The sequence below is a fragment of the Osmerus mordax genome, chromosome 13 (assembly GCF_038355195.1).
Source record: "Osmerus mordax isolate fOsmMor3 chromosome 13, fOsmMor3.pri, whole genome shotgun sequence".
NCBI classification, from domain to species: Eukaryota; Metazoa; Chordata; class Actinopteri; order Osmeriformes; family Osmeridae; genus Osmerus; species Osmerus mordax.
The window spans coordinates 8,448,026-8,474,957 of NC_090062.1; the positions used below are offsets into that span (position 1 = coordinate 8,448,026).

The 26,932-nt window shown below is 39.7% G+C and overlaps 4 protein-coding genes across 5 annotated transcripts; 2 read left to right on the forward strand and 2 right to left on the reverse strand.

Moving 5' to 3' along the window:
- Positions 1 to 776: 776 nt before the first annotated feature.
- Positions 777 to 2,902, reverse strand: kcna4 (potassium voltage-gated channel, shaker-related subfamily, member 4). The gene has a single exon (XM_067248819.1). The coding sequence runs from the start codon at positions 2,900 to 2,902 to the stop codon at positions 935 to 937; it is 1,968 nt and encodes a 655-aa protein (XP_067104920.1). The 3' UTR covers positions 777 to 934.
- Positions 2,903 to 10,032: 7,130 nt separating this feature from the next.
- On the forward strand, positions 10,033 to 11,581 carry fshb (follicle stimulating hormone subunit beta). Its single transcript, XM_067248750.1, has 2 exons — positions 10,033 to 10,253; positions 10,464 to 11,581. Exons 1-2 carry the CDS (start codon positions 10,080 to 10,082, stop codon positions 10,680 to 10,682), a joined length of 393 nt encoding a protein of 130 aa, XP_067104851.1. The 5' UTR covers positions 10,033 to 10,079; the 3' UTR covers positions 10,683 to 11,581.
- On the reverse strand, positions 11,468 to 14,259 carry arl14ep (ADP-ribosylation factor-like 14 effector protein). Its single transcript, XM_067248749.1, has 5 exons — positions 14,109 to 14,259; positions 13,505 to 13,700; positions 12,989 to 13,108; positions 12,206 to 12,267; positions 11,468 to 11,862 (listed from the first exon to the last, which is right to left on the reverse strand). The coding sequence occupies exons 1-5, from the start codon at positions 14,177 to 14,179 to the stop codon at positions 11,634 to 11,636; spliced, it is 678 nt and encodes a 225-aa protein (XP_067104850.1). The 5' UTR covers positions 14,180 to 14,259; the 3' UTR covers positions 11,468 to 11,633.
- Positions 14,260 to 15,295: 1,036 nt separating this feature from the next.
- nr1h3 (nuclear receptor subfamily 1, group H, member 3) lies at positions 15,296 to 26,834 on the forward strand. Of its 2 annotated transcripts, XM_067248966.1 has the most exons (11): positions 15,296 to 15,360; positions 17,698 to 17,905; positions 19,144 to 19,226; positions 19,753 to 19,965; positions 20,219 to 20,485; positions 20,783 to 20,988; positions 21,273 to 21,452; positions 21,978 to 22,077; positions 22,479 to 22,592; positions 22,790 to 22,884; positions 23,159 to 26,834. In XM_067248966.1, exons 3-11 carry the CDS (start codon positions 19,184 to 19,186, stop codon positions 23,303 to 23,305), a joined length of 1,365 nt encoding a protein of 454 aa, XP_067105067.1. In that variant the 5' UTR covers positions 15,296 to 15,360; positions 17,698 to 17,905; positions 19,144 to 19,183; the 3' UTR covers positions 23,306 to 26,834. The 2 variants fall into 2 exon arrangements, with proteins under 2 accessions (XP_067105067.1, XP_067105068.1); XM_067248967.1 differs by lacking the exon at positions 15,296 to 15,360 and having other exon boundaries at positions 17,395 to 17,905.
- Positions 26,835 to 26,932: the final 98 nt, after the last annotated feature.

The window sequence follows — 26,932 nt, forward strand, 5'->3', positions numbered from 1 at the left end:
GTTTTAAAGGGACGGGGTTTGTTGTCGCCAAAGGCATACCCACAAAAACTTGAGAAAGAGTAATTTCCCAAATAAGTCTGTGAAGTAACTAGAATGGCGTATGTGCTTCCCCTCGATGTGTGTAGACGTCTTAATTTCAGCCGACCTACTAACGTTTATTTGTGATTACTTTTTCTTGCATCACTTGCCTTGAGGATTGTGTTGCCAAGGCTGTGGAGCGTTGGAAAGAAAAATGCCTGTCATGCTCATGCGCCTTAAGATCTTTGCTCTTTCTTTTACAATTTCATTAGGCTACTAATTTTGAAATTGTATTCAACAGGGAAGGGGGGATCTGAGCCATCGGCATTCTAACACAATACAAATTGAATTTGTCGATGCGTGGTGAAAATAAACGAACAATTATCCGCTATACGGTCTGAAGGTCTGCCACATGGCCTACAGTTTCTGTCTCATAAAAAATTTCAGTGTCTGTCCAACTCCCTAAACAGTCGAATTATGCTTTTACAATAGTGCAAAAAAACTGCAAAACGATATATATATATATTTATCACTTTCCATTATTGACAAAAAAAACGGATAAAGTGCGAATGCTTAAGCCTGTATTTTGTCTCAATCTCGCAAACTATTTTTCCCGCTAGGTTTGGGCCCTCTACCTTAGGTCATAATGTCCTTGCTTAAAGCAGATTTGGGCGTCTATTTTCCATGGGCCTATACATCTAAGCAGCCACATGGCAAAATAAAACACATCTTATACCTTTCAAAGATATAGGCCTACAGCAAAATTGCTTGTGTTATTGAGAGAGCGTGTGTGTGAGAAACAGGGGCGTTAGAAACAGACCAAGAGAATGCATGCGTGCGTGTATGTCTGAGAGAGTCTGACCACCAGTTTTTGTTTGAAAAACACGTTCACGAAAAATATTCCATTCTTTAGTTGTCACACATCAGTCTGAAGAGACTTTGAGTTACTATTTTTTCTGCCAATATCTGTACCATTCCCTTTGCTTGGACTTTGCTTGTCTACGCCGCAGAGCGACTCTGTTACCCCTTCTTCCATTTCCATATACTCTGCTTTGTCGCCCAAAGAAGAGCCAGAGGGTGAGCCTTTGAATTTCTTCAGAAAGTCTGGGAAATACGGGCAGCCAGGGGGTATGCTTTCAACAACCGGTGCCTGGTCTTCGTTGTCGGTTTCCCTGTGGTAGAAGTAATTGAAATTGGACACAATTACGGGCACTGGAAGTGCAATGGTTAACACACCCGCTATGGCACATAGCGAGCCCACTATCTTGCCCCCAACTGTTATGGGTTTCATGTCTCCATATCCGACCGTGGTCATGGTGACAACAGCCCACCAAAATGCGTCAGGAATACTTGTGAACTGGGACGAGGGTTCGTCTGCTTCCGCGAAGTAAACTGCACTTGAAAATAAAATGACACCAATTACGAGGAAGAATATCAGAAGCGCCAGCTCCCTCATACTGGCACGGAGAGTATGTCCGAGGATTTGCAGTCCTTTGGAGTGTCTCGAGAGCTTGAAGATGCGAAAGACCCTGACAAGACGTATTATTCTCAAGATTGCAAAACTCATTGCCTGCTGCCCATTGCCTTGATGTTGAGCAAGGTCTGTGCCGAGAGTTATGAAATAAGGCAAAATGGATACAATGTCTATAGAATTCATAATGTTTTTAAAGAAATCAGCTTTGCTTGGACATGCAAAGAACCGGACTGTAATCTCAAAGGAAAACCAAATAATGCATACCGTCTCCACTAAAAAAAATGGGTCGTTGAAGGGAGTAAATCCATTGTCAGGTTGTGTGGAGTTGTTTCGCGGTTGAAGATATTCTTTTTCGTCCCTGAACTCTGGCAAAGTTTCCAAACAGAAAATTACAATGGATATAACTATAACCAAAACTGACACGACTGCAATTCCTCTCGCAGGGCTAGAGCTTTCTGGGTACTCGAAAAGAAGCCAGATTTGACGTTTGAACTCGTCCACTGGCAATGGTTTTTCCTCCTCTTTAACAAATCCCTCATCCTCCCGAAACTTCAGCATCGCCTCCTCTCCGAGTTCGTAGAACTTGACTTCCTCTGAGAAGATGTCAAAAGGTACATTGACGGGTCTCTTCAATCGTCCTCCTGACTGGTAAAAATAAAGAATGGCGTCGAAGCTTGGTCTGTTCCTATCAAAAAAATATTCGTTCCTTAGTGGGTCAAAGTACCTGATTCGTTTGTCGGGGTCTCCCAAGAGAGTGTCAGGAAATTGTGTGAGGGTCTTCATTTGCGTTTCAAACTTCAGACCTGACACATTGATAACCACTCTCTCGCAGCACCCATACTCACTGTAAACATTTTCGTATCCTGATTGGGGACGCCTGTCTGTGAGTGAGACAGTCTCCTCTTCATCATCCATATTACAGGGAAAACTTGATCTTTTGATTACCACGTCCTCCTCTTCTGCCCCTTCCGCCTCCTCCTCTTCTATCATAATATCCTCCTCGGATCCGAGCAGCGCCAACTCTGAGTGGCGCAAGTCCCCACCGAGAGTCGGGCGACTCCTTCTCCAGCGTCCTACACCTCGTTGCTTTTTCCGTTCTCTGAACGCTTGCTGTTCAGGCTCTTGTTGGTGTTGCTGTGGTGGTGGTGAGGAGGAGGGGCGCGAGGCGGTACCGCCGCTACTGTTGTTGGCATTTGATGAGGAGGCGGTGCAAGACTGATGCTGCTGGTGGTTGTTAAGGAGATGGCTGGAGGACCCCCCTCCTTCTCCATTTGGTCCACCTTCAGCAGCCACCGCTGCTCGTGACTGTCGCTCCTTCTCGCGCTCCCTCTCCCGTGCGCGAGCCTGGGTATAGCCATAAGGCAGGTGACTATTGCACCCTCCATCCGCACCTACCATTGCAAACTCCATTTTGATTGGTGAGTAATTTAGTCTTTAGTGAACACTATAATCCCTTTGGAGACACGCGCATGCAAGTCAACCTAACAAGTTGCAGCCTCGGACGCACAGGGTGGCTGAGGTGCATTGACAGGTGATGCACCTGTGAGGGTGAGGGGTAAATTAGTTCGGTTTCATGAGTATAATTCTATTTGAGATTACAATCCATGCCCATTATATGATACACTATGTATTTTCCGTATACGCGTCTGAAATATTTATGACATCATTATGAGATCCAAGCATGCGGGAACCATATTATTTAAAGCTTTACTCTTTCCAATGAGTTTACTGTTCCTTTTACGTTGTATACCACTGGCTGATATCCTGGTCAATATCTCATCAGATTGACTTATTTTGTGCCTCTCTTGTGGCTAACTTGCAGAAATACATCATTTTTGCCTCTTCGTGGTCACTCCTGGATGCCATCTTAAGTGATGAAAGATCTGGCCCTTTTATCTTGCATTTTCTCTATGGTGTGAAACGACTTTATTCGTCAGACGTCTTTATTATCTGAAAGGAAGAGACGAAAGCTTGGTTAAAAAATATTGAAATTAATACCAACTGTTAGGCAATTGAATCCCTACGCACATCTTGCATTACGGTAAAACAAAACCATAAAAATCGTTTGGATAGTAGTAAATAACATATATTAATAACATTAATAACTATATTAACATATATAGGCTATACATGCGTATTAGTATTGACCACAACGGCAACAGGAGACAAGCATGAACCACTCATGAACCACTCATGCAACAGCATGTCTGTAAACATTACGCACGTTTTTATCAAAGAATGTATACCTTGTCATTCATTGCTTTTCAACTTACATATTCAATAATCGCTAAACAAAATCGTCCCAGCCTCCAACAAAAATGTACGGGAGGTAGGCACAGATGCAAATCGTTGGGATACCCAAATTCCAGTCTTGTTTTGGGAGTATTAAAATTCCTCGACGCAACCAGCCGGCGAAAATATCACCTATACATCCGTGCTCTTTGCACTCGAGGAATGACACTTTTGGACTCGTCTCGGCGTTGTCTTGTTTCAATTCAACAGGATCTATCACCCCTTGAGTGTCGCCCCCCTTTCCGAAAAACGATGCACCGCTGCATATGCTGTCTGGCAGCAACAAAAAGCAGGTGTGCAGGAAACGAAAATAGGTAGCCTTTGAAAAGCTTAATCCATACACATATGCAGCATCGTGGTGAGAATCAATAAAAGTTTATGTTGATATGTAAAATAGCCCACGGTAAGTCAGAGCATTACACATCTGCCTGCTGCCCCTACCTTCCCTATTTCCCATTGTGCGTGTTATTGAAGTGCTTTGCCTCGACCATGTAGAGGGTGTACAGCAGGGAAGGCAGGACTTGATCGTCCCCCAGTGGATACTTTGGGTCACTACGGACTGTGCTGCAGTCTCACAAACTGTGAAGGTGATACTAATAAGGTACTCTTGTCGATTGCAATGTTGTCCTCCAAAATGACTAATGTCATTTGACCATTCAACGCAGCTGTCTTGCAGAAATCGCACGATGCACATATTCTTTCAGACAGCCTGAAGAGGAGCACTTGTAATTACGATGTTGGTCAGACTACAAAGTTATGATTCAATCATTGGAAACTATACTGGCCAAATAACAGTTAATTGCATATTGCTGGTATTTCACCTTTCCTTGATTATCATTTACGATCGATTGTTGTTTGTTTTACTTGGTAATATATCAAGAGAAGGGCATCAATCATAAATTATATCTTCCTATAATATAAGCTACGAGGGCATCACATTAAAACAGTACAATAATGTAAAGTCATTAATGCACATTCCTTTGTGACACATTAGGCTTTGTCAAACAAGCTTTGATCTTGTAGGTTAATCCACAACACCTCTAAGCTGTATCACTGCAAATCTTAAGTGTCAGACTGCAAATAAAATAAAGGAAACCAATCTAACACATATTCTCCCAACTCACCCTCTCCCTCCCTCTAAAAAGGAGCCTGTGTGCTGCATTGATACACACTGCACAACTACAGTATGCAGCAGAAACAATTTTCAATGAGGATATCCACACAAAAAACAGTCAGTTGGCATCAAATCTGCACCTTATGTAGCAACAAACTGTCAGCACAAGGGGGAGATGTGAGGTCAAAAATGATAAGGGGTGGTGTCGTGTAAACATTGGTGATTGAGTACACTGTACCAACTGTACACTGCTTAAGGTTGCACATAATATCTTCATACGTCATACAATCATACATCTTATAGCTTTTATAGCTTAAATGTGTTTGCTTACAAGATTGCTGAAGCACAAATACAACCAAATACAAGTATAGATCCTTATCATTTTCATTTAAAACATATTGTTACAATTCACAAAATACATGGAGAGAGGTTACATGCCATGTACATAAACAATAGAATTGGAATCCTGATGTTTGGAAGGGCATGCATGTCAGGAAGATAAATTGTGACTTCCAATCAAGTGAGTACTGTCAATGCAACCTAACTAGGCTGCGGTACAACATAAACTTTATGGAATGCAGCAAACCCAGTTTTGTCTCTTTTACAAACAGGCAGCTGACTTGTACTTGCTTTGCTATGTCAACTTGTGGGATACATTTAGGGAAAAGAGCAGTTACCTTAAAAGTTGAATATTTACAAGAACATCCAGATATACATTTCATAGATATCAGGAATGGTATAGCTCTGATGTGTTTGTTCCACCAGAATAAAACGTATTCTTTTTATAAAGGTGGAAGTTGTAATTGAGATACTATTTTGTTGCAGTTTCTTTTGTATGTCTTGTCATTGTTGCTAAAGTAAATGCCCCAAAACAGCTTTTACATAATTTTTAAAGAATTAATGTATTGCCCAAGAACACACACACATTGAATATTTGTGAAGGATTATGGTAACACTGTAAAGTCATGTTACAACGATATTATATGAAATAGAATGACTTTTACACCAATAGGTTTGCAAAGGCAAAATAGCTTCAAGGAATACATCCTCCACTGACACTATTTCCCATTCATAATATACAATTTACAGTTTTTGTAGTATGTGTATTATGTTATGTATTATATTTTCATGAATCCTCCATGAGCACCCTCCTTTGAGTCACAATCTGGTTTAAATAATCCACGTTGATTCATGTAGAAAGGGAAAGTATTGACTAAGAATAGCTGGCATTGAGATTAATGTAAAGAGTAAGGAATTAGGTTTAGAAAACCAAAAAAATAAATGGTTCAGTGTGAACACAGACATTATCATAAAGTATTTTTCATTCCCTCAGAGTGAAAAAAGCAAGCTTTCATGAAAGCAAACCAGGCCTACTACAAACGTAGTTCTGCCAAGGCTTCTCCAGATGTGAATCTTTTGCACACACAATAACTGTACTCAGAGTTCCATTTTCCCACATTGATCTAACCCATCTTCCCATTCCTACCTTTGGTTCGTTCCCTGGTGAGGACATGACTGGCTCAACAGAATATGACATGGATCTGATACACTTTGCCACTAAGCTTCTTTGATTCGTAAGGATTAACATCAAACTCGAGAAGGGTTTGGGCAAATACTTGCCCTCTAAAAAGGCCAAATAATAGGACTTAAATATTACCGTACCTGTCATTTAAAATATGCACAATTTGTAAGATGTACTTGCAAGTTGTACTTGTCAGATGAGTATACAGTATGTACTCTTGAAGGTGCATACATATACTGTATATGCAAGTCCATACTGTATGATACAGAATATGTCATTTCATTTAAATAGAAGAGTAATATCACATTATTATAACATAATAACAAGACCAAAAGTGTCAATGTCTGCCTTGTGCTTTACATGCATATATAATGATTATTTCTCTGTAGTATTGGTGTTGTGCTCAAGGGACCATTCGAGCAGGGTTTGCATGCATTTTCCATGAGTTGGTTGATATGTTTTTGTGGGAGCAGACACATCGTCTGATACTTTAAGCCCTTCAGCCGCATGTTTTCAGACATTATCCCAAGTCAAGTCAAGCGCATCCACCTTATGTGTGGGACTACAGTCCTTGAGCTGGCAACCTGAGCTTAACTGTTGGGTTAAAAGTAAATCCCTTACATTTGCACTGAAACAGTCTGGTAGGGAAATCCATCTTGAAAGGCCAAGGCAAGAGAGATTAAGAGATCTGGATCTACCCCTGTTGAAGATACAAAGGAAACTTTGCATCATAAAAATCCTAAAACCAAATATGGTCATGGTCAAATATGGCTGGTAGGATAAAAGACCTGTCTCTTTGCACATGAAGCCATTGATTCTAAAAGGTGAGCATGCTTTTATTATTTTTCATCACTTATGCTTATCTATTTTCATAAATCGCTGAGTAGCTGCACATATTTCTTTTATTTCATTGTTCTATATATTATCTGCAGTGCTCTAAAATGAGTCATGGTTAGTGAGGTTATGGTCAAGTAAGAGCAATGGTCTTATGATAGTTTCAAAAATGTTTCATTATGTAGACATGTCAAGTGAAATGGATGAATGTTTTTCAAAGGGAGGGTAATCTAGGTTATCTAGCTGATTGGTAAAATAGTTGTCATGCATATTTCTCACATGTAAAACCCACTCTTAGCTTTAACAATTGAAATAGTGAAACATGACTAATAGGGATATTAAACAAATATATATCAATAAGGATTTGCATTGATACAGTTTGTCCCAGCCCTGCCTGCCATCTGTTCCCTTGAACATAATATGAAGAATACACACAGTATACAGTTAGGCCCATAAGTATTTGGACATTGACACAATTTTCAGCATTTTGGCTCTGTATACCACCACAATGGATTTGAAATGAAACAATCAAGATGTGCTTTAAGCGCAGACTTTCAGCTTTAATTTCAGGGTATTTACATCCAAATCAGGTGAACGGTGTAGGAATTACAACACATTTTATATGTGGCCCCCCCCTTTTAAGGGACCAAAAATAATTGGACAAACTAACATAATCATAAATCTAATTGTCACTTTTAATACTTGGTTGCAAATCCTTTGCAGTCAATGACAGCCTGAAGTCTGGAACCCATAGACATCACCAGACGCTGGGTTTCGTCCCTGGTGATGCTCTGCCAGGCCTCTACTGCAACTGTCTTCAGTTCCTGCTTGTTCTTGGGGCATTTTCCCTTCAGTTTTGTCTTTAGCAAGTGAAATGCATGCTCAATTGGATTTAGGTCAGGTGATTGCCTTGGCCATTGCAGAACATTCCACTTCTTTGCCTTAAAAAAAGTATTTGGTTGCTTTCGCAGTATGCTTCGGGTCATTGTCCATCTGCACTGTGAAGCGCCGTCCTATGAGTTCTGAAGCATTTGGCTGAATCTGAGCAGATAATATTGCCCGAAACACTTCAGAATTCATCCTACTTGTTTTTGTCAGCAGTCACATCATCGATAAATACAAGGGAACCAGTTCCATTGGCAGCCATACATGCCCACGCCATAACACTACCTCCACCATGCTTCACTGATGAGGTGGTATGCTTTGGATCATGAGCAGTTCCTTCCCTTCTCCATACTCTTCTCTTCCCATCATTCTGGTACGAGTTGATCTTGGTCTCATCTGTCCATAGGATGTTGTTACAGAACTGTACAGGCTCTTTTAGATGTTTTTTGGCAAACTTTAATCTGGTCTTCCTGTTTTTGAGACTCACCAATGGTTTACATCTTGTGGTGAACCCTCTGTATTTACTCTGGTGAAGTCTTCTCTTAATTGTTGACTTTGACACAGATACGCCTACCTCCTGGAGAGTGTTCTTGATCTGGCCAACTGTTGTGAAGGGGTTTTTTTTCACCAGGGAAAGAATTCTTCTGTCATCCACCACAGTTGTTTTCCGTGGTCTTCCGGGTCTTTTGGTGTTGGTGAGCTCACCAGTGCGTTCTTTCTTTTTAAGAATGTACCAAACAGTTGATTTGGCCACACCTAATGTTTTTGCTATCTCTCTGATAGGTTTGTTTTGATTTTTCAGCCTAACGATGGCTTGCTTCACTGATGGTGACAGCTCTTTGGACTTCATATTGAGAGTTGACAGCAACAGATTCCAAACACAAATACCATACTTGAAATGAACTCTAGACCTTTTATCTGCTCCTTGTCAATGAAATAAGGAACTCCCTTTATGAGGGAATAACATACACCTGGCCATGGAACAGCTGAGCAGCCAATTGTCCAATTACTTTTGGTCCCTTAACCCTCGTGCTGCCTTCGGGTCACATGATCCAAAGGTTCATAACGAACCATCGTTGTGTTTACCCAATTTTACCCAATACAAAAACAAATAAAAATAATTTTCTTTTAACCTTCGCAATGTGGGGGGTCTGAGACAGCCCAACGGTTAAAAGAAAATGCTTCACTTTGTTTTTGTATGCGGTAAAGTTGTCGCAATACGACGGTGGGTCACAATGACTGATGGGTCAGAACGACCCGAAGATAACACAAGGGTTAAAAAGGGGGGGGGCCACATATAAAATGTATTGTAACACCGTTCACCTGATTTGGATGTAAATACCCTGAAATTAAAGCTGAAAGTCTGCACTTAAAGCACATCTTGATTGTTTCATTTCAAATCCATTGTGGTGGTATACAGAGCCAAAATGATGAAAATTGTGTCAATGTGCAAATACTTATGGACCTAACTGTATATCCATGCAATTCACAGCAATCGATTTATGTAAACTAAAACACTGTAATTAAACACTTCGGATGATTGAATACATTGGCTTGACATAGCCTACAGTATATTTGAATAAGGAACTATTTCTATTTTGTGAATTTCTCTAAAGTGTTTTGATAAGTGAACAGCCTATTTACATGTTTACAACATATATTGAAGCATTGGACACAATAAAGCAAAACATTGAGATTAAGGAAATGGGGTACAATTGAACATATATTCCAAAGCATTAGATGACATGCAGGAATGTGAATGGGTGATAGGTAATAATCATGAGATATAAAAAATATTGATCTAGTGTAAGTCAGCTGGCTCTCACTGAAAAGATTGATCAGTCACCCACAGAACAGTCCATCCTTCATCATTCTCTTCCTCTGACAGGTATCTGAAGGCAAATCTGTCCCCTTGTGGAATACTTTTGTACTTCACACATATGAGGATGCAGCTGGTTGTCATGGCAGTGCTGCTTGTTCTGGTGAAGGCCGAATCCAACTGTGGGTCTGGCTGCCAACTAACAAACATCTCCATCACCTTGGAGAAGACAGAATGTGGGAGCCACCCTGTTACAATCGAAACCACCTCCTGTGCCGGCATGTGTGAAACCAAGGTAATGAAATAGGGTGTGGTGGATGTAACTTCAAATCACTCTTAAACCCCATTATATACCCCAGTATGTTTTCACAATAAATAGTATGTAACATTTATTATTTATACAGAATCCAGGTGATTTAAGCCACAAAAACAGTCAGTCACTTGTGGTGGTTTGCATATGAAGATACTGTATTCTCACAAATCTAATTTCTGTTGTTGCTCTTAGGACTGGAACTATTTTAGCCCTTTGGTACAGGTACCTCAGGCCACCTGCAACTTCAAAGAGTGGTCCTATGCGACTTACTACATCCAAGACTGCCCCTTTGGGGTGGACCCAGTTTTAACGTACCCTGTGGCCAAGAGCTGTGCATGTACAACGTGTTCCATTGCCAGCACGGCGTGTGATCCCATGCACAGGGACATGGCAAGTTGCCTGTCCTTCTGAAGAGAAAATTGCTTGATGAGCATTAACATAAATATACAGTACAGCCATTATTTGCAATGCCAGAAAAATACATTATTGTGTCCTCTAATGCTTGAAACTTGAAAATAAAAAAGATTATCAGCCATGAGTTGCATGTATCACCTTTACCTCAATGTACTCAGTCTGCAAAAATATGAGCCAAATCTGCTGATCAGATAGCTTGAAAATGACAAAGTGACATATCCATTATGAAATAGTATAACATTTTGTGACCTCACCCCTTTCCTAGTTCCAATTATTCTATACACTGCAGCATTCTCATTACTTTAGTGTTTTTGTTTTCCCATAGTATTTCAGATGCCAAATTGATTCCACCAGTCGCATGCTTTAAAAACCTAGCTCATACTCAATAAGGCAAGTAAAGAAAGCTCAGATATACTGTAGGTGGGTCTTGGCAATGCCTTTGTTTGTGCTAGTGTGATGAACTGCTGTGTCATGCTGCCCACAATGCCGTAGGGGTGTACATTGATCATGAAGACATGACTGGATGGAACAGGAAATACTGTAGAGGAAAATATGAGGCTAGCAAAGGTCTCAATGTGTGCGTTACATATTGCAGTGTCCAAGGAGGGAGTGGCAAAGGGGGGTAGCAACTTATTTATAAAACACAAGCATAGATACATTATAAGAAAGTAACTGTGACGATAAAACAAAAAAGCCACCTTATTTTCAGATAAAACCTAAACCTTGGAGGTTTAACTTGTGTAGACATCAATAGATTAACATACCGCAAGTATAAAAAAAAAAATATTGCAATATTTTTTTAATATCATGGATCTTGGTTCTAGGAACACCCCTCCACCACATTCTTTCATTTTCCAGAAGATAATCATAGACCTTTATATTCTTTGTTGTAAATTCAAACATTTTCACTAAACTCCATCTTCATATAGGCACTCCTGAGTCAAGTTATTAAAGGGTGTATTTGTTGCGAATGATTTCCCCACCCTCCACCTCCACCTGCTCGTACATCCACTTCCGGTCACAGCGGCACTCTACGCCGCACTTGCGTGAGCCACAGTCGGGGCATTGGTAGAAGCAGCCCATGCAGTCCACATCTAAGCAGTCACACATATCTTTGTTGCATGAAAGTAGCCGTCCTCTGCTGTCATACACTTTGCTCCTGGCACCCATATTCTGCCTGTTAGGTGAAGAGATGAAAACATACAGTTGGCATCAGTTTCCTTAGAATCCAGCCGTGTCTGGTTTCTGTTGCTGTACCATTTCCTGTCCTTAAGTTTTACAGAGGCTATCCTTTAAAGCAGTCTATTAGCCAGCCATAGAAATACCATTAACATATAAGTTGAAGTAAAAACTAATCCGAATGGGTACCGAAAAGTACCCATTATTGGAACACATTGACTCAACGGTCAATGTGTTAAATGCCAACGGCCATGTCCCATGTGACAAAGTGGTGGAATCGAAACACAATAGTATCACACCAAGTATTTATTCCAGCATTGGAATTTGTTAACCATCCTTACCTGTCACTGGTGCTGGAAACTTTTCCCCCTCTCTTTCGAGTTACCTCACTGCCACCTCGTGCCTGACAGAACATAAAAGAGAATAATTTTGGTGAGAAAACTTTGTGAAGGGTTAGGAGCAACAGATAACAAATATGAATAGACCAATCATGAACCTTTAAATATTATTGCAATGTCTACCCTGTTTTTTTGATGGCATTGCCTTTATTATTTTTATGATAGAAATAGTGTTTGGAGAGGACAGGAAATGCAGGGAGAGAGAGAGGGGATGACATGCCGTAAAGGGCCTGGGCTGGAACCCAGGCTGCCATTATGCCTCAGCCTACATGGTGCCTGCCTCCATGTCTACTTTATTTGAAAAAGTGTGAGAGTGCACATCATTGATTCGAAAAATGAAAAACCTGCTGGTATGAGAGTAGCTCACACAAAGTACTCCCACAATGAATTCGCAAGTAAGGCTTTTACCTATGTTTTCCTTCTAAATGAAGGGGACAAAGGAAGACAGATGTGGTTTACTGCTACTATACTTGGAATTGGTGCAAAACCTGAACTATACAGCTACTGTGACCATTTCCCTCTGTAGCCATTGTATTGGAAATGGTTTGTCCCTGCAATAACAACTTATTTTTCTAGAAACACAAAAGAAAGCAGTCTACTGTATATTTAATTATTCTGAGTGAACACCATTTTGGAGACAACTTGTGAAGCATTACCATGCAATCCCCTTTTTTGAATATATAATTAAAATGTTATCAATGTAAATACACCCATTTTACAACTCACCTTCAAGCCAGCCTGCCGTCTGTCCTTTCTTTGATTGGCAGTATCCTTTGCCCTCTCTCTGTCAGACTGTGTTCCAATTCTGGTGTCCTTCATGATTGGTACCCTTTTCCTAAGCTCAATCTGCATTGATATTTGTGATAAGCATCGGTATCATTACATTTCTTCTAACACAAATGCAATGTGTAAGTACATTACATTTAGTCATTTAGCAGACGCTCTTATCCAGAGCGACTTACAGTAAGTACAGGGACATTCCCCCCGAGGCAAGTAGGGTGAAGTGCCTTTCCCAAGGACATAATGTCGTTTGAAGGAATCAAACCAACAACCTTCTGATTAATAGCCCGACTCCCTAACCACTCAGCCATCTGACCCACAGTAACTCAAACAGAATTATTGGCTAGCTAGCACAACCTACCCTTTATTGTTTAATTATTATGCATACAAAATCTATGTATGACCTCAAGTTAATATGACATGCCATTCACAAAATTGTATTTCATATAAAGTACCACATACCTTTGATGCATCTTGTACTTCCCCAAAAATGGTAGGCACAGCATCCTCCCTCAGAAACTGTTTGCCGTTATAGTCTCGAAAACAGTCAGGTCTGAAATGCTCTGAGCAGAGGCAGGTGTTTTGAGTAGGGATGAAGTTTTTCATACCCAGGCTATGTACCCATTGTGTGGCAAGCTGGGGTTTGCTAATAGGGAATCTAAAATGGAAAAGAAGGTTTTGTTATGAAAGTATTTCGTAAATATCAATGAAACAGACCTTAGGTTAATTATATACTGTATATTGTCACCAAAACCCATCTAGCGTTAGTTGTGGAATTAGCTTCACGAGTGACTGATTCTACAAACAAACAAGCATGGCTCATGCGTTTGCTGTTATGTTTAATCAACCTGTCCTTGTCCCAGGCTGCTGTTCCTACACCCTTGTTCCAGAACGGAGCAGTCTTGTGTCAGAATATGACTATAGCCTCTTTCTCCATCATAAAGTAATCTGAGAGGCTGGTGATGGCATCCACTTATATAAATATCCCTAACAACGTGGACTTGATCTCTTGATTATAATACCGCCCAGCATATTACTAGGCTAGCAAACAAGCTTGTGCACTTACCTATAAAATCGTATTTCAGATCCTTTAATAAATTTGTTGGTGCAACCAGTTGCTGCACAAATTACAGGCATGATGACGAACTCCTTGCGTGTCTGACCCAGCAATTATTTTGTAACTTTCTGAATTGGAAGCGTACAGATTGAGACTCGTATTTTTTGTTATCGTTTTTATTACGCAGGAACTGGTATGAAACGTTTCCGGTTCATTTCTTTAAAAGAATAAAAAAGGTCCAGAAAAAGATGTATACCGGTACTTGTTATTTGGGTAAACTGTACACCTTTCAAAACACGAATAAAATACATATGAAAATAAACAATTTGGGACAAATACGGATTTAAGTAAATAAGTAGAATTTGAATTGTGAAATTAATTCAGGAATTCTCTTCTGTGAATCTTTTGTGCCTTCCCCATCAGAGGTAGATTTTTTATTTAAATAAAATCATAGGCGTCGATTCTGTCACCAATCACAGGTTTTGGAACATGCTCTTATTTTGAAGACAAATCGCAAGTTGGACACAACACAGGAAACGTGTTTGACGCTAGTTTTACTCTACAGGGCAGGGAAGATTGCTGAAGGTGAACGTTTTCATTATTATTTTTTATTTAACTGTTATAACTGTATCTCCAGGGAAATGGTGTTTCTGTTTTTTCACGTTTGTATGTGTTATAAAAAAAGTTGTACACATCATCAACAACGCTCGAGACAAATACTACACCACCTACAGGATACAATCGTTCACTACATAAAAGTAGGCTTAAAATGTCCTGTTGAAGCAGATATACAAAATTAGCATAAGCAACACTTTCTTCCAAGCCATAACCGTTCGCGAACCCCATTGCTGTATTTCCCCCCGATCCTTATTGCCATTAATGATAGCCAGGCTCATTCAAGCTAGCAAAACATGTCTGAGTGACGTCAAAAACAGACACGTTCACTAATGTAGGAAATAATTATGTTTAACCTTTATTTATCACAATGATTACGAATCTTTGGTGTAGCAATGGTTTGATAGCGGTGTCATTTTACTTTAAAACCGCCAGGAGCGATATCAAGTTGACGTGATTTAAATTAGCTTGTAAGGAAATTCTGCTTTCGCGACCGACCCATAGACGCAGTCATAGATATCTATGGCCGCAGTCACCCAGCTCAGCTTGCGACTACTTGACCATTTCCTGCTTGAGTGTCACATGATTCAAAGAGCTGCGTTCACTGCTTGCTAATTGTTAGCATCGCCTGGAACCACAGCACGGGGTAACTATCGGTTACAAACTGTCAGATAAGCCTTCAAACTAATTTTTTTGGGAATGAAAAGTTATCTTTGTCTCAATGAGATTTAGACAACATGTATTTACCCTCATAGTCAGGGAACACCCTGGTAGTAATGATAAGCCAACGTACTATGTAGCCAAACCTTGTAGCTAGACTAGTGGTCTCTGTTGTAGTACTAGCTAGCTTAGTAGTAGCCACTAGTACAGTATCTAGATTTTAACTTGACTGACATAACTTATTAAATAGCAAGCTAGTTATGTGTGTTTTGGTGAGGGGCCTGACATTTTTAGCTAAAGAGAACATGTATCGTGCTGGCTGGCAAAACACGACTGTTTAGAACATTTGACGAACTATCCAGCCTCTACTGTATATTATTATTATTATGAGCACTTGTTACTAGCTTCGCGGCTATTATGCACAGACGTTGCCTGGAATAGTTGCAGTAAGTGAGTACCTGAAAGGTAGAAAGCTAGCAATATGCCTTAACAACTACAATGTTGATGTTTAGCCTGCTAGATATACAGACCTATGTTGCTGGTTAGTTGGTTATAACGTTATAGCTCTGTCCTTATAACGTTATAGCTAACTTGAACATGGTAGAAGAACGACATCGACCAATGCTGTCATGACATGATTGAGAAACAAGAATAGCGTCTATAGCCATGTAGCTGGTGACTGGTCTCTTCTAGACATGACATGGATTAATTTACAATATTGCTGGATAACGTTAGCTAGCTCTAACGAGTTGGTAGCTGTTATCAATAAGAGTCAGGTCATTGCGGCTTCTATGTGTTATTTATATTGCCATGGGACTGTCAATGATTGTGACCTAGCCTACTTCTTTTTGTGTGTGTTCTTTACGTGGTTGTTTTTGAAGTAACCTTCATTGGCAAAACTAGGACCCTCCTATAACAACTTGACTTAATGAAGAAATGTAGAGGTCGTGAACTATTTTACTTTAGTACATGGTGCTTAGTCTGTAAAAAAAAAAATCTTTACAAGGAAAGTTTCTACCTCCGATGACGTGAGAATGAGAGAAACCTAGATTTCCCACCAAAAACACTGAACTGATGCGAGTTTGCTATGGAACCTTTTGTTCTACAAAGTGAAAAACTTTCCAGATGACACGCACACACCCATGCTTATAATGCAAGGAGGTAGTGAAACTTGCCATGAGACAATTCTGTTTTTGGAGCTTTGGTATCTTTACCACTTGATTGTTTTTAGGATAAAGTGGTCATCCAAAGTAGATGTCATGATTTATCATCAAAATAAACCATACATCCTATTTGTATCTACCCTAAAAATCTCTATTTACAAACAAGTTTAAGATGGCCTGATGAAATTATCTTTTTAGACCTGAATATTCAACCAGGAAATCAAGTCTAATATTGAGATTCACACTAGGACTAGACTATCGTGATGGCACTTTTGATTTATTTTCCATCAGTCTTTGAAAGCTACCATTGGGGCAAAGGTACCTGTGACAGATAAGCTGTACAGAACATTGGACTTGGAGAGAAAACGAGCAAGGGGTGTTACTTGAGGTCAAAGCCTGTGTTGACCTAACCTGATCTAAATGACTGAACTTTTAAGAACTCAAGTGCGCTATCTATCTTTCAAGCATCCTTATAGGACCATAATCCAGTCATATTTTTTCCTTGAATGCCACTCCATTTTTCATTTTACATGGTTAATGATTCTTATTTATTTATTTATTTGCCCCAACACATTTTTTCACAAAATTCCTACTCTGTAACCCACTGTTTTGCACCCTTGTATTTACGAATGCATGATTTTTGTTCACAACAATAATCTGATCACTTCTCTCTGACATGGACTCCCCCCCTTCTCCCCCCCGGCAAGTGTGCACGGACTGAGAGTAAGAGCCCCTGTGGCTGATGTAATGCACTGTACACAGCTGTTTGGACTGTGATTCATTCAGGGAGGATGAGGTATGAGTGAGGATCCAATCTTGTAGTATCTGTGTAGTCTATGTTATAAGTGTGTGTTGGAGTCATTTGGTTAGGGTTTTCTTGAGGCCTACCCTACATGTGTTTTCTTTTTTAAAGGAATACTTATTTAGGTAAGCCCCTTTCATGTTAAAACTTGTATACATTTTTCATGCAGGTAGCTATCCGGGTGTTTGTGAAATTGACTGCTCAGACACTTACATTGGAAAAAAACTTGTGAATAGGGCCCAGTGGGGATTTCAGAGCAATGCAAACGACCGATAGTAACCTCTTCTGTTCCTGTTTTCACCCCTCCTTCCCCTCCCCTCCCTTCCCTCTTTCTCTGTTTCTTCTCTGCTCCCCACAGGATGCAGTGATAGTGATTGCTCCTCTCTCCCTCCCTTTTAGCTTTTATCTCCTCAAGATATTGGTTTGTGTTTTCGTGACGAAAAACACTCACAAAAAAGCCAGGTATCCTAATCAGTAACGTGTCAAGACAAGCCAACTGAAGGGTCTGACTTGAGTTTTGGTCTCACGTGGGCAAGATGGAAAGATCATAACACATTTCTAGAGTGGTAAGTTGAACCCCATGTGTTTTTTTTCTCACTGAATAACAGTCATTCAATTTGCTGTCCAAAAAGGTTATGGGACACACTAAACTGGTGCTATATTAGACCAAAAAACGATTGCCTTGGATTTAAGACCTGACATTCCCAGTGTTAGTACAGCTCTTGATTTAGGCCAAGTCTAGATTAATTTAATATTCTAATATTTTATATAGTATTATGCACATATACTTGAAAGAACAGCATAGCTTAAACTGTTAACATTTTGTACAGTTTTCTGACAGTCAATATCTGTCAAACAATCACAATGTTTGATTTCATGATCTGTGACATTTCTTCACATTTTGGCACATTTAGAGTAGCATTCCAGATTCTTCTGCCTTTACAGAAATGTCATGACTCAAGTTTAGGAAGCGCTAATATGAGGCCATTGTACTCACAAAGGTCAGGTTATAGCCTATATATTTTTTCAATACTTTATTGCCCTGAGTTGTGACCAGATAACTTTCTTCATCAACCACTTCTACCTGTTCGACCACTTTTCTCATTTTAACCACTCCAAATTAACTGTAAACATGACTATATACCTGTCTTACTACCCATTATTTATTTATTATTAATAAGCTTGTTAGTAATTATGTCTAACAAGCCTATTATTTTCCAGTTCTTGTTAACAAGACATGTATTTCCCATTTCTGAGCATTGACTGTATACTTATGATGGCACAGTAGATTTATTTCAGGCCTTGAACTCTGTTCTCATAGGCATATTCCATATTTTAGTTTCTCCCTTTTCGCCTCTTCTGCTTCCTATTCACATCTTCCACGTTTTCTTTTTAATCACTTACACTGGACATGCACACGCCAGGCAAAGTTACAGTTTTTTGTAGAAAAACCTACACACTTCACCCACATTGTAACCTACAATTAAATAGTTTGAGATTAGATAAAATAACCTGAACTTTGTCTGTTGGGATGATGATGGGAATGTATACTGTCTGATGGCAATTTACTGCTTGACAGTTCAAGAATCTACGAAGCGAAGAAGAGCACACATTAAATACTGACTCACACACAATAATAACTTTTTTTCACATGAGAACATACATCTGTAACAATCTTTTTTTATATTAGGTTGTTCTAATGAATAGGCATCCACCCAGTAACCAACAATGCTTATGAAAAACCTTTGCTTCATAAAAAGATTTCTACAGCATCTCTCATTTACTCTTGTATTTCTCCTTAAAGGTGCAGATTAAGTTCGTAATGACAAGCTGCTGTGCAGAAGATGTCAACACTCTCTGCGACTGACTTCACAGATGTTGGTCATGGTAAGATTCCTCCACTAGTTGAGTTTGGATTATGTCTTTTTGCCACTTGACCAAGGCCTGATTGATGGAGTGCAAGTTTTCCCATCTGTACAGCAACAACCAGATCTAGGATGAAGCTTGGTTGTTCAAAACTTCTTACCTCTCCTTATGATCCCACTGTGCACATTTAATAACCTTCTCCAAAGGTCTATGGAGAATTTATTTGCTTGGTTTTTGCTCTTACATGCACTGTGGGACTGTGTTTGGAAAGGTGGCTGGCTTTCTAAATGTCCAGTCACTACATTTTTTCACCTGTGGAGTCCAATAAAGTTCTAGAGACATCTTAAGGAGGAACAAAATATTTGAGATTAATTTAGAGCCTTAGGACAATTGGTGCCATAGCAAAGGTTCTGTACTTGTGTAAACAAAAAAAGACACTTAGATTAAGTTTGAAATGCAACAAAATGTGGAAAAAGCTTATGGTTCTGAAACTTGCCAAAGGTACTATAAGCCATTATATACTAACCTTATTCTCTCCATTTCGCAGGTGAGAGTAAGGTGTTGGATTGCACGGGTGACAAGAGCGGCACTATCGAAGTGAAAAATGAAATTGTCCTTCCACTGGATCTGCCCCCCCCTTCCAAGTTTTCCAGTCCCTCACAGAATGGGCCCTTGCTGGCTGAGATGAGCAACCCTCTGCACATGGAGCCCAGTGACATGAAGTCAGATCCAGCAGCAGGAGACATACCTGCAAACACTGGTATGTATGGTGTCCTTGATGTATTGCTGGTGTCATCAAACAGGTTGTACTGTCTTCAATGCATAGGATAACTAAGGAATTATGACTTGCCATATACTGTCGGTGCCATAGCATTATTTCTTGGTCAAAACAATGCAAACGTGCACTTGAGGATCATTTATAGTTCTGTATTGAAGGGTTTTGTATTTTAATCATAGATTCATCATGGAATTATGTTCAGTAATATCTTAAAACTCAACCTTGTTGCCCTCAGATGGCCAGCCAGTGAAGAGGAAGAAAGGGCCAGCTCCTAAGATGCTGGGGAACGAAGTGTGCAGTGTCTGTGGGGACAAGGCTTCAGGTTTCCACTACAATGTGCTGAGCTGTGAGGGCTGCAAGGGTTTCTTCCGCCGCAGTGTCATCAAGAGCGCCCAGTACTCGTGCAAAAACAACGGCCGCTGTGAGATGGACATGTACATGCGCCGCAAGTGCCAGCAGTGCCGCCTGCGCAAGTGCCGTGAAGCAGGCATGCGAGAGCAGTGTGAGTGATAACCACCATTTGTGCCAGTTAAAATTCCACATTTATTGTTTGGTCAGTAAATATGTACAGTACATGCATAGAAGTGAGGAAAAACATAAAGCTATTCCCCCCCCCCCCCCCGCCCAATTCTGTAGATTTGTATACTTTGATTGTAACAGTGTTTTTTGGTTGTTTTGTGGAAGCATGACAGCCTGCCATTATGATGTGACGTCCATCATGGCTGTGTGCAGTAAACAAGTTGGAGTAAGACTTTCACAGTGTTCCGCAGTGACTAGACTAAGTCATGTTGCGTTGTAGGCGTACTGTCTGAGGAGCAGATCCGGCTAAAGAAAATGAAGAAGCAGCACGAGGACGAGACCGCGCGCCCGTCGGCGGTGGTGACACCCACCCTGCCGCTGGAGGTGCCCACGCTAGCTCCCGAACAGCTGGAGATGATTGAGAAGCTGGTGGCCATGCAGAAGCAATGCAACAAGAGATCCTTCATTGACCGACCCAAAGTCACAGTGAGTGTTTGCCGACCATGATGTCCACTGCTCAAACAAAGACCTGATGAAAATATATCTGAACTTTCTCATATAGACTTGAGTGGCTGAGATGTTGTGTTAGTTGCACAAACCCTGCCAACCTGCCCTGGTTCAGTATTGATATTGGCTAAATATGCTTCACAGCAGCCTGTTCATGAATGTTTGCCGGTTCAGGGGCTCATAGTTCAATCTCTTTGATTACCGATGAGCTTCTGAGCCTCTTTGATCTTCTTCAATCACACTATGTGTTGTTTCCTCTCAAGCCCTGGCCGCAGAGTCAGGACCCACAGAACAGAGAGGTGCGGCAGCAGCGCTTTGCCCACTTCACAGAGCTAGCCATCATGTCGGTCCAGGAGATAGTTGATTTTGCTAAGCAGCTTCCAGGTTTCCTGGAGCTAACTCGAGAGGACCAGATTGCCCTGCTCAAAACCTCAACCATTGAGGTGAGTTGAGTGAATTTTGTAGTGGTGCACTACATTGTATTGTCAAAAAGACAGATAGAATAACTATCTATATAAATGTGTTATCATTGACCCAAGAGCACCCTCTAGGGTTGATGAAATATTACATAATGAAGCCTTGATTGTCTTGATATTTCTTATATTCAGAATTTTAAATTTGAAAGTGCTTTGCTGAAGGGTGATAAGATACTAGACTATGCATATCAAAACATGAGACAATGTAAAATGGTCACCATGTTATCTACTTGTATTTATTTCAACATAAGTAATTGAGAAGTTTGGCTAAGCATTAGATTTATATAAATCAGCAATTGGGAACATCAAGTCTACTGCAGCTTTCCATGTATTTATCTGAGGTTTATTGACCAGAAAGACACTGATCAACATGGCTGACTTCCCCCCCCCCCCTTCATTCTGCAGGGAATGTTTGGAATTGTCTATTGACATGCATGCAAATTACAACCTGCAGGATGTTCCACTCAGTAAAATGTTGTGATTCTTCTGCAGATCATGCTGCTTGAGACATCTCGGCGATACAACCCTGCAATTGAGAGCATCACGTTTCTAAAGGATTTCAGTTATAACAAAGAGGATTTTGCCAAAGCAGGTGCAGTGTCTTACTACCATTGTCAGTTGTACATTGTTGTCACTTTCAGATAGCAGGCCCTGAAGTATTGCCAGAGATCACTACCAAGGTTTTTAATTTAAATTTGATTAACTTCCCCCACCAGAAGGGAAAATGTGAAGTTATGGGCTACAAACAAAAACAACAATTCACAAGACCTTTTGAGAATGTTACATGGGTAACTGAATTTACTTAAGCAGCTCCCAAAATATAAAAGCTTGTTTTTCAGTTTCTAGTTGCCTGCTGAGAATATCCTTCCTGCTGAATTCTATCCTGCACCCTCATAAAGCATCATTACTGGCACACATGTTGTTCCTGAAAGCAAGCATTTAATTATTTTGTTTTGACAACCTTTTTTGTATTGTTTTGCTTCATTTCATTAGGGCTTCAGTTTGAGTTCATTAACCCAATCTTTGAGTTCTCCAAGGGAATGAACGACCTGCACCTGGATGAGGCGGAGTATGCTCTGCTTATCGCAATCAACATCTTCTCTGCAGGTCAGACATCAAGGGCTAGCAAAGGGACTTTTGATTGTGCTCATACTAGATGCTATTGCAGAACATCCTATTATCCCTGGTACACAAAAGAAAGGTGGTGTCAAGGAGGATATATTGATGATGGAGGGAAAAAGAAAAGACAGGATCACTCAAAATGTGAGTGGATTTATGAATATAATTGTTGGTGTCTTCTCCAGATCGGCCCAATGTTCAGGATCATGACCTAGTGGAACGTCTTCAGCAACCGTATGTGGATGCACTGCGCTCTTACATCATGATAAAGAGACCAAACGTAAGTTACCTCCTAGTAGAGACATGATTAGAAATACCCTCTTGCATAGAAGTACAACTGTCCACAAGTTGTTGTGAGTGCATTAGATCATGGCTGGTTCTGTTTCTTGGCAGTATGAGGTGCGTACTATTGTACAATGAAGTTACAAAGACCAAAACAGGGTTAGACACTTGGTACCTTCTCAATGTGTATCAATGTTACCTAGAGAAATATTTATTATACATGAATGAATGAATTGATGCAACACCTTCATTTGAATCTCCTCATCCTATAGGACCACTTGATGTTTCCTCGCATGCTCATGAAGCTGGTGAGTCTCCGCACTCTCAGCAGTGTCCACTCAGAGCAAGTCTTCGCACTACGCCTTCAAGACAAGAAACTCCCCCCACTGCTTTCTGAAATCTGGGATGTCCATGAGTGACCCTCCAATACCGTGGGAGAATTTGAAACATTTTGGACATCTTAAGTGGACCTGAAAATAACAGTGCATCTCCCAGGCTCCTCAGCTCTCGTTTTTACTCGATTGATGGATTTAGTCCTTTTTATGTTTTCTATTTCTGCTTCTTTGAGGTTTGGCAAGATGGCAATGCCCCACTCTCATACCGACAGGGTGACTGTAAATTGCTTGATGGGGAGTGATTTGATGGTAGTTCACTTGGTCATCCTGCCCTAACTCATCCTTTGTTGAGAGGGGCCTATATGTGAGACTGCTGCCGATGGGCCTTCTATGTGCTATGACTGGCCTGTGTTATCTGTGAATGTCAACCATTAACATTTTGTGCAGATATTTTCTATAGCTTGCTTACAATCCAATGTGTGGATGAGGGCCACAAACTACAAAAAAGTAATATTATTGCCCCTGTGTTCCAAAGGATAGGAAACAGTGGTATGAGACCTGTTGGAAAGAGATGTCTTATTCTTGTGATGATTAGTTAATGGGTAGGTCTTCTGGATTGTGTTGTGCTTTGTTATAGAACAGTTAGTGGTTTGCTTTTCAGAGCAGGACAATAATTCTGATTGATTACAGGTATTATTATGTTTTGATAGATATTGCTCCACGCTCTACTACTTTAGTTGTCTCCTCCAAAAATGTCAAAGGTCATAAATGTCCAAAAATGTTTTGTTCATGTACAAACAATCTTGAAGGACATATTTAGCAAGAAACTACGATTAATTGTACAATCAACACACTTTTAATGCACAACAAAGCAATACTTCTCTGTCATCACCGAATATATGACTAACAAGATGAGTCCTCACACACTTGACTGGTTTCGTTTTGTACTTTAAAGCTTTTTAGTTGTGATCAACAGCTCTGGTTGGTCGATTGGTCAGTCGGTTCTCAAACATTTCTCCACCCTTTGGTGGCCACAGTTTTTAGGAGGCAAAAAGTTTGGAGTGGACGTCAAGTCTGTGTGAAGGTGTGTTAGTGTTCATGCCAATTGGCTAAATTGGGGTATGGCAGTGGGAGTGGCCTATGACAAAAAGGCAATGTATTCACATAATATGGCCAATCTTGGTAGAAAGACACACATCGACACACACACTATTTTGCCACATCCCTTTGTAACTTATAAACTGTTTGTCGTAAAGCCTTGCAAAAATTGTCAGTCCTACACTTTAGCCACACACTGTGGGAGGTATCCTTGGAGTCAGTGGAGTTCCATTTTCACTGGTGTGTTATTCTCACCCTTCCCACACATTTTAGCAACTCCCCTTTTCATAACTCATAAACCATTTGTTATACAGCCTTGCGTGAGGTTTCATTAGACCCATTAGAGAGTAGTTATTAGCTGTGACTAGCAGATCAATAGCTCACTGTCAGTCGGTTGGTCTACAAAAACTGCATCCGTGTATGTGGTTGCAGCGATTGGGCAAAACAGTTTCATTACAAAGATTTAACATTGAGCACAACTCAAGAAGGTATGTTGAGTTGTTTGTTCAGTGGTGTATCACATTAATATTTTAGGCAACACTTTACATTAAGGTTACAATAACTACTTAAAAAAAACGATAGTAAGAACACTTTATTATTGATTTAGAGGTACATGTTACACAAGAGGAACATGATTGGGGGATGATGGGGTTTCCAGGAGTAAGTGGATGTTAACATTGATCTTTGGTGACACAACCTTTGTCAACTGCCCCTTTAGAACAACCACTTACACCCCTTCCCCATACTGTGCCACCTTACATTTTGTAATAACTTGTACGGCTAACACTTAATACTATTTTACCATATAGCATTTCCAATGTACCTACAATGTTTTTGCTTTTGCTATGCATTTATGTGGTAGTTAATGTAACCTCAATTTAAAGTTTTGATATTGCTGCTTTTTTAACTCAATGTCTAAAAAGCATTCCCAGGGAGATGTGCATTCCTACATTTTTTACTTTAGCAGTTAGGCCTAATGGTTTAGTAATCTGAATCTGTTTTCTCCAAGGTCGTTCTAGTCACTTTGGCTTCAAACATATTGCTTCTCATTGATGCTTAGTCTACTAAATCCAGATAATTCTGTTTTGCATGGTATTTTTTTAAATTATTTTTTATGTTTAACTACCTGTCATAGGTGGTGGTATATGTATAAACAGTTGAAATTATTTTAACACTTACCAATAACCACTACAACAACAAATTCATTGAACTAGTCGGTTCAACTAAGGTTGGTATAGTCTCATTATCAACCAAAAAATGGCAAACTCCAGCTGAATGACAAATAAGTGTTCACTGACATAGTACTACTCAAACTTGTTGTACTCATTTTTGTTGATCAACTTTGTGGCTTACATTTTATGAATATTTCTTTCAAATCAACTCTTAATAGTTTTTATGTTATTGTAATTTATCAAAGACAATATTAACTATCCTTATTAGGAATGAAGTACAGTTGCTTTTGATCGTGGCTCCATTCTTTACTATACTTGACTGTAATAATTTGAAATAGTGTGTCAGAGATTTTTGTTAACCAAATAAGATTACTATGGAATAAACTGCACAGATATCAAGTATAAGTAACAAGGGGACTCTTAATATAAAACAATTAGGTGGGGGAAAGGGGCTCAGTGAATCAAGAAAGATCCATGCAAATGTGACAAAGTATTTACATAATATATTTCACAGTATCCTGTTTGCTTACTGTATTTTAGTTACAGTACAATATTTCAAATGTCTGCAGACCTGACTCCATGAATGATGATAAATAATGTTATTGTTTGAACCTCAAAGCTCCTTTCTTTCCCACAGACTAAAATATGTGTGTACATGGTATATGCACACATACTGTGCTTTGTACAGTGTTTTATTCTTTGGAGAGCACAGTGTCCACTTGTCTTGCCTACGGTTCTACTGCCAGTGTAAATGTGAAAGAAGGCCATTGGTAATGTTAATAATTCTATGAAATGAAACTTTTCTTTGTTTGAGAAATCACAGATCTTACATGAGCATTTTGGTAAGTTTTGAAAGAAGACAGTTTCACCATCAAATTACATCTGTCGTTGCATTTCCGGCAAATTCCAATGTAGCCATTGTATCAGGGATGTGACTTCAAGAAGGCTCAGAGGCAGGTCAAACATATCAGCCTCAAAACCACCTGGCCCCCAGAAAAAGACCAGAATGGATGTGGTTTATTGGTGAAAGAATATCTTCATGAACGAATATCTTCATGAACATTTTAGAATGATTGTTGGCTACACTGAAATTACGTTATTTCAGCATTAACCACAAGGTATGTGATGAAATGGTGTGGTTCTTCAGTCAAAATTGATTGTTTGGAACATGTTACTGTAGTAGATGGCTAACAAAGTTAGTTGAATGTAAATAAGTATAGACTGGAGTGCAAAACTTAATTATTCTAGAGTAAAAATGTAAACAATGTTGATATAGAAATCCAGACCTATTTTAATATTGTAATTCCTTAAGACTGTATATTCTGCTTTATGTATAAATTAAAATCTTGACAAAATACTAAAGCATACTTTGATTTGTTTGAAAGATGGAGAAATCATATTTTTCCAATATTCTCGCATCATATTTTCAATAATTTGAGTT

Coding starts and splice junctions, on each gene's coding strand:
- nr1h3 (XM_067248966.1), top strand. CDS start 19,184: ATGTCAACACTCTCTGCGACTGACTTCACAGATGTTGGTCATG. Junction 19,227..19,752: donor CTTCACAGATGTTGGTCATG/GTAAGATTCCTC, acceptor TCCATTTCGCAG/GTGAGAGTAAGGTGTTGGAT. Junction 19,966..20,218: donor AGACATACCTGCAAACACTG/GTATGTATGGTG, acceptor TGTTGCCCTCAG/ATGGCCAGCCAGTGAAGAGG.
- kcna4 (XM_067248819.1), bottom strand. CDS start 2,902: ATGGAGTTTGCAATGGTAGGTGCGGATGGAGGGTGCAATAGTCACCTG.
- fshb (XM_067248750.1), top strand. CDS start 10,080: ATGAGGATGCAGCTGGTTGTCATGGCAGTGCTGCTTGTTCTGGTGAAG. Junction 10,254..10,463: donor CCGGCATGTGTGAAACCAAG/GTAATGAAATAG, acceptor TGTTGCTCTTAG/GACTGGAACTATTTTAGCCC.
- arl14ep (XM_067248749.1), bottom strand. CDS start 14,179: ATGCCTGTAATTTGTGCAGCAACTGGTTGCACCAACAAATTTATTAAA. Junction 13,701..14,108: donor TCTGAAATACGATTTTATAG/GTAAGTGCACAA, acceptor TTTCCATTTTAG/ATTCCCTATTAGCAAACCCC. Junction 12,268..12,988: donor GACGGCAGGCTGGCTTGAAG/GTGAGTTGTAAA, acceptor ATGTTCTGTCAG/GCACGAGGTGGCAGTGAGGT.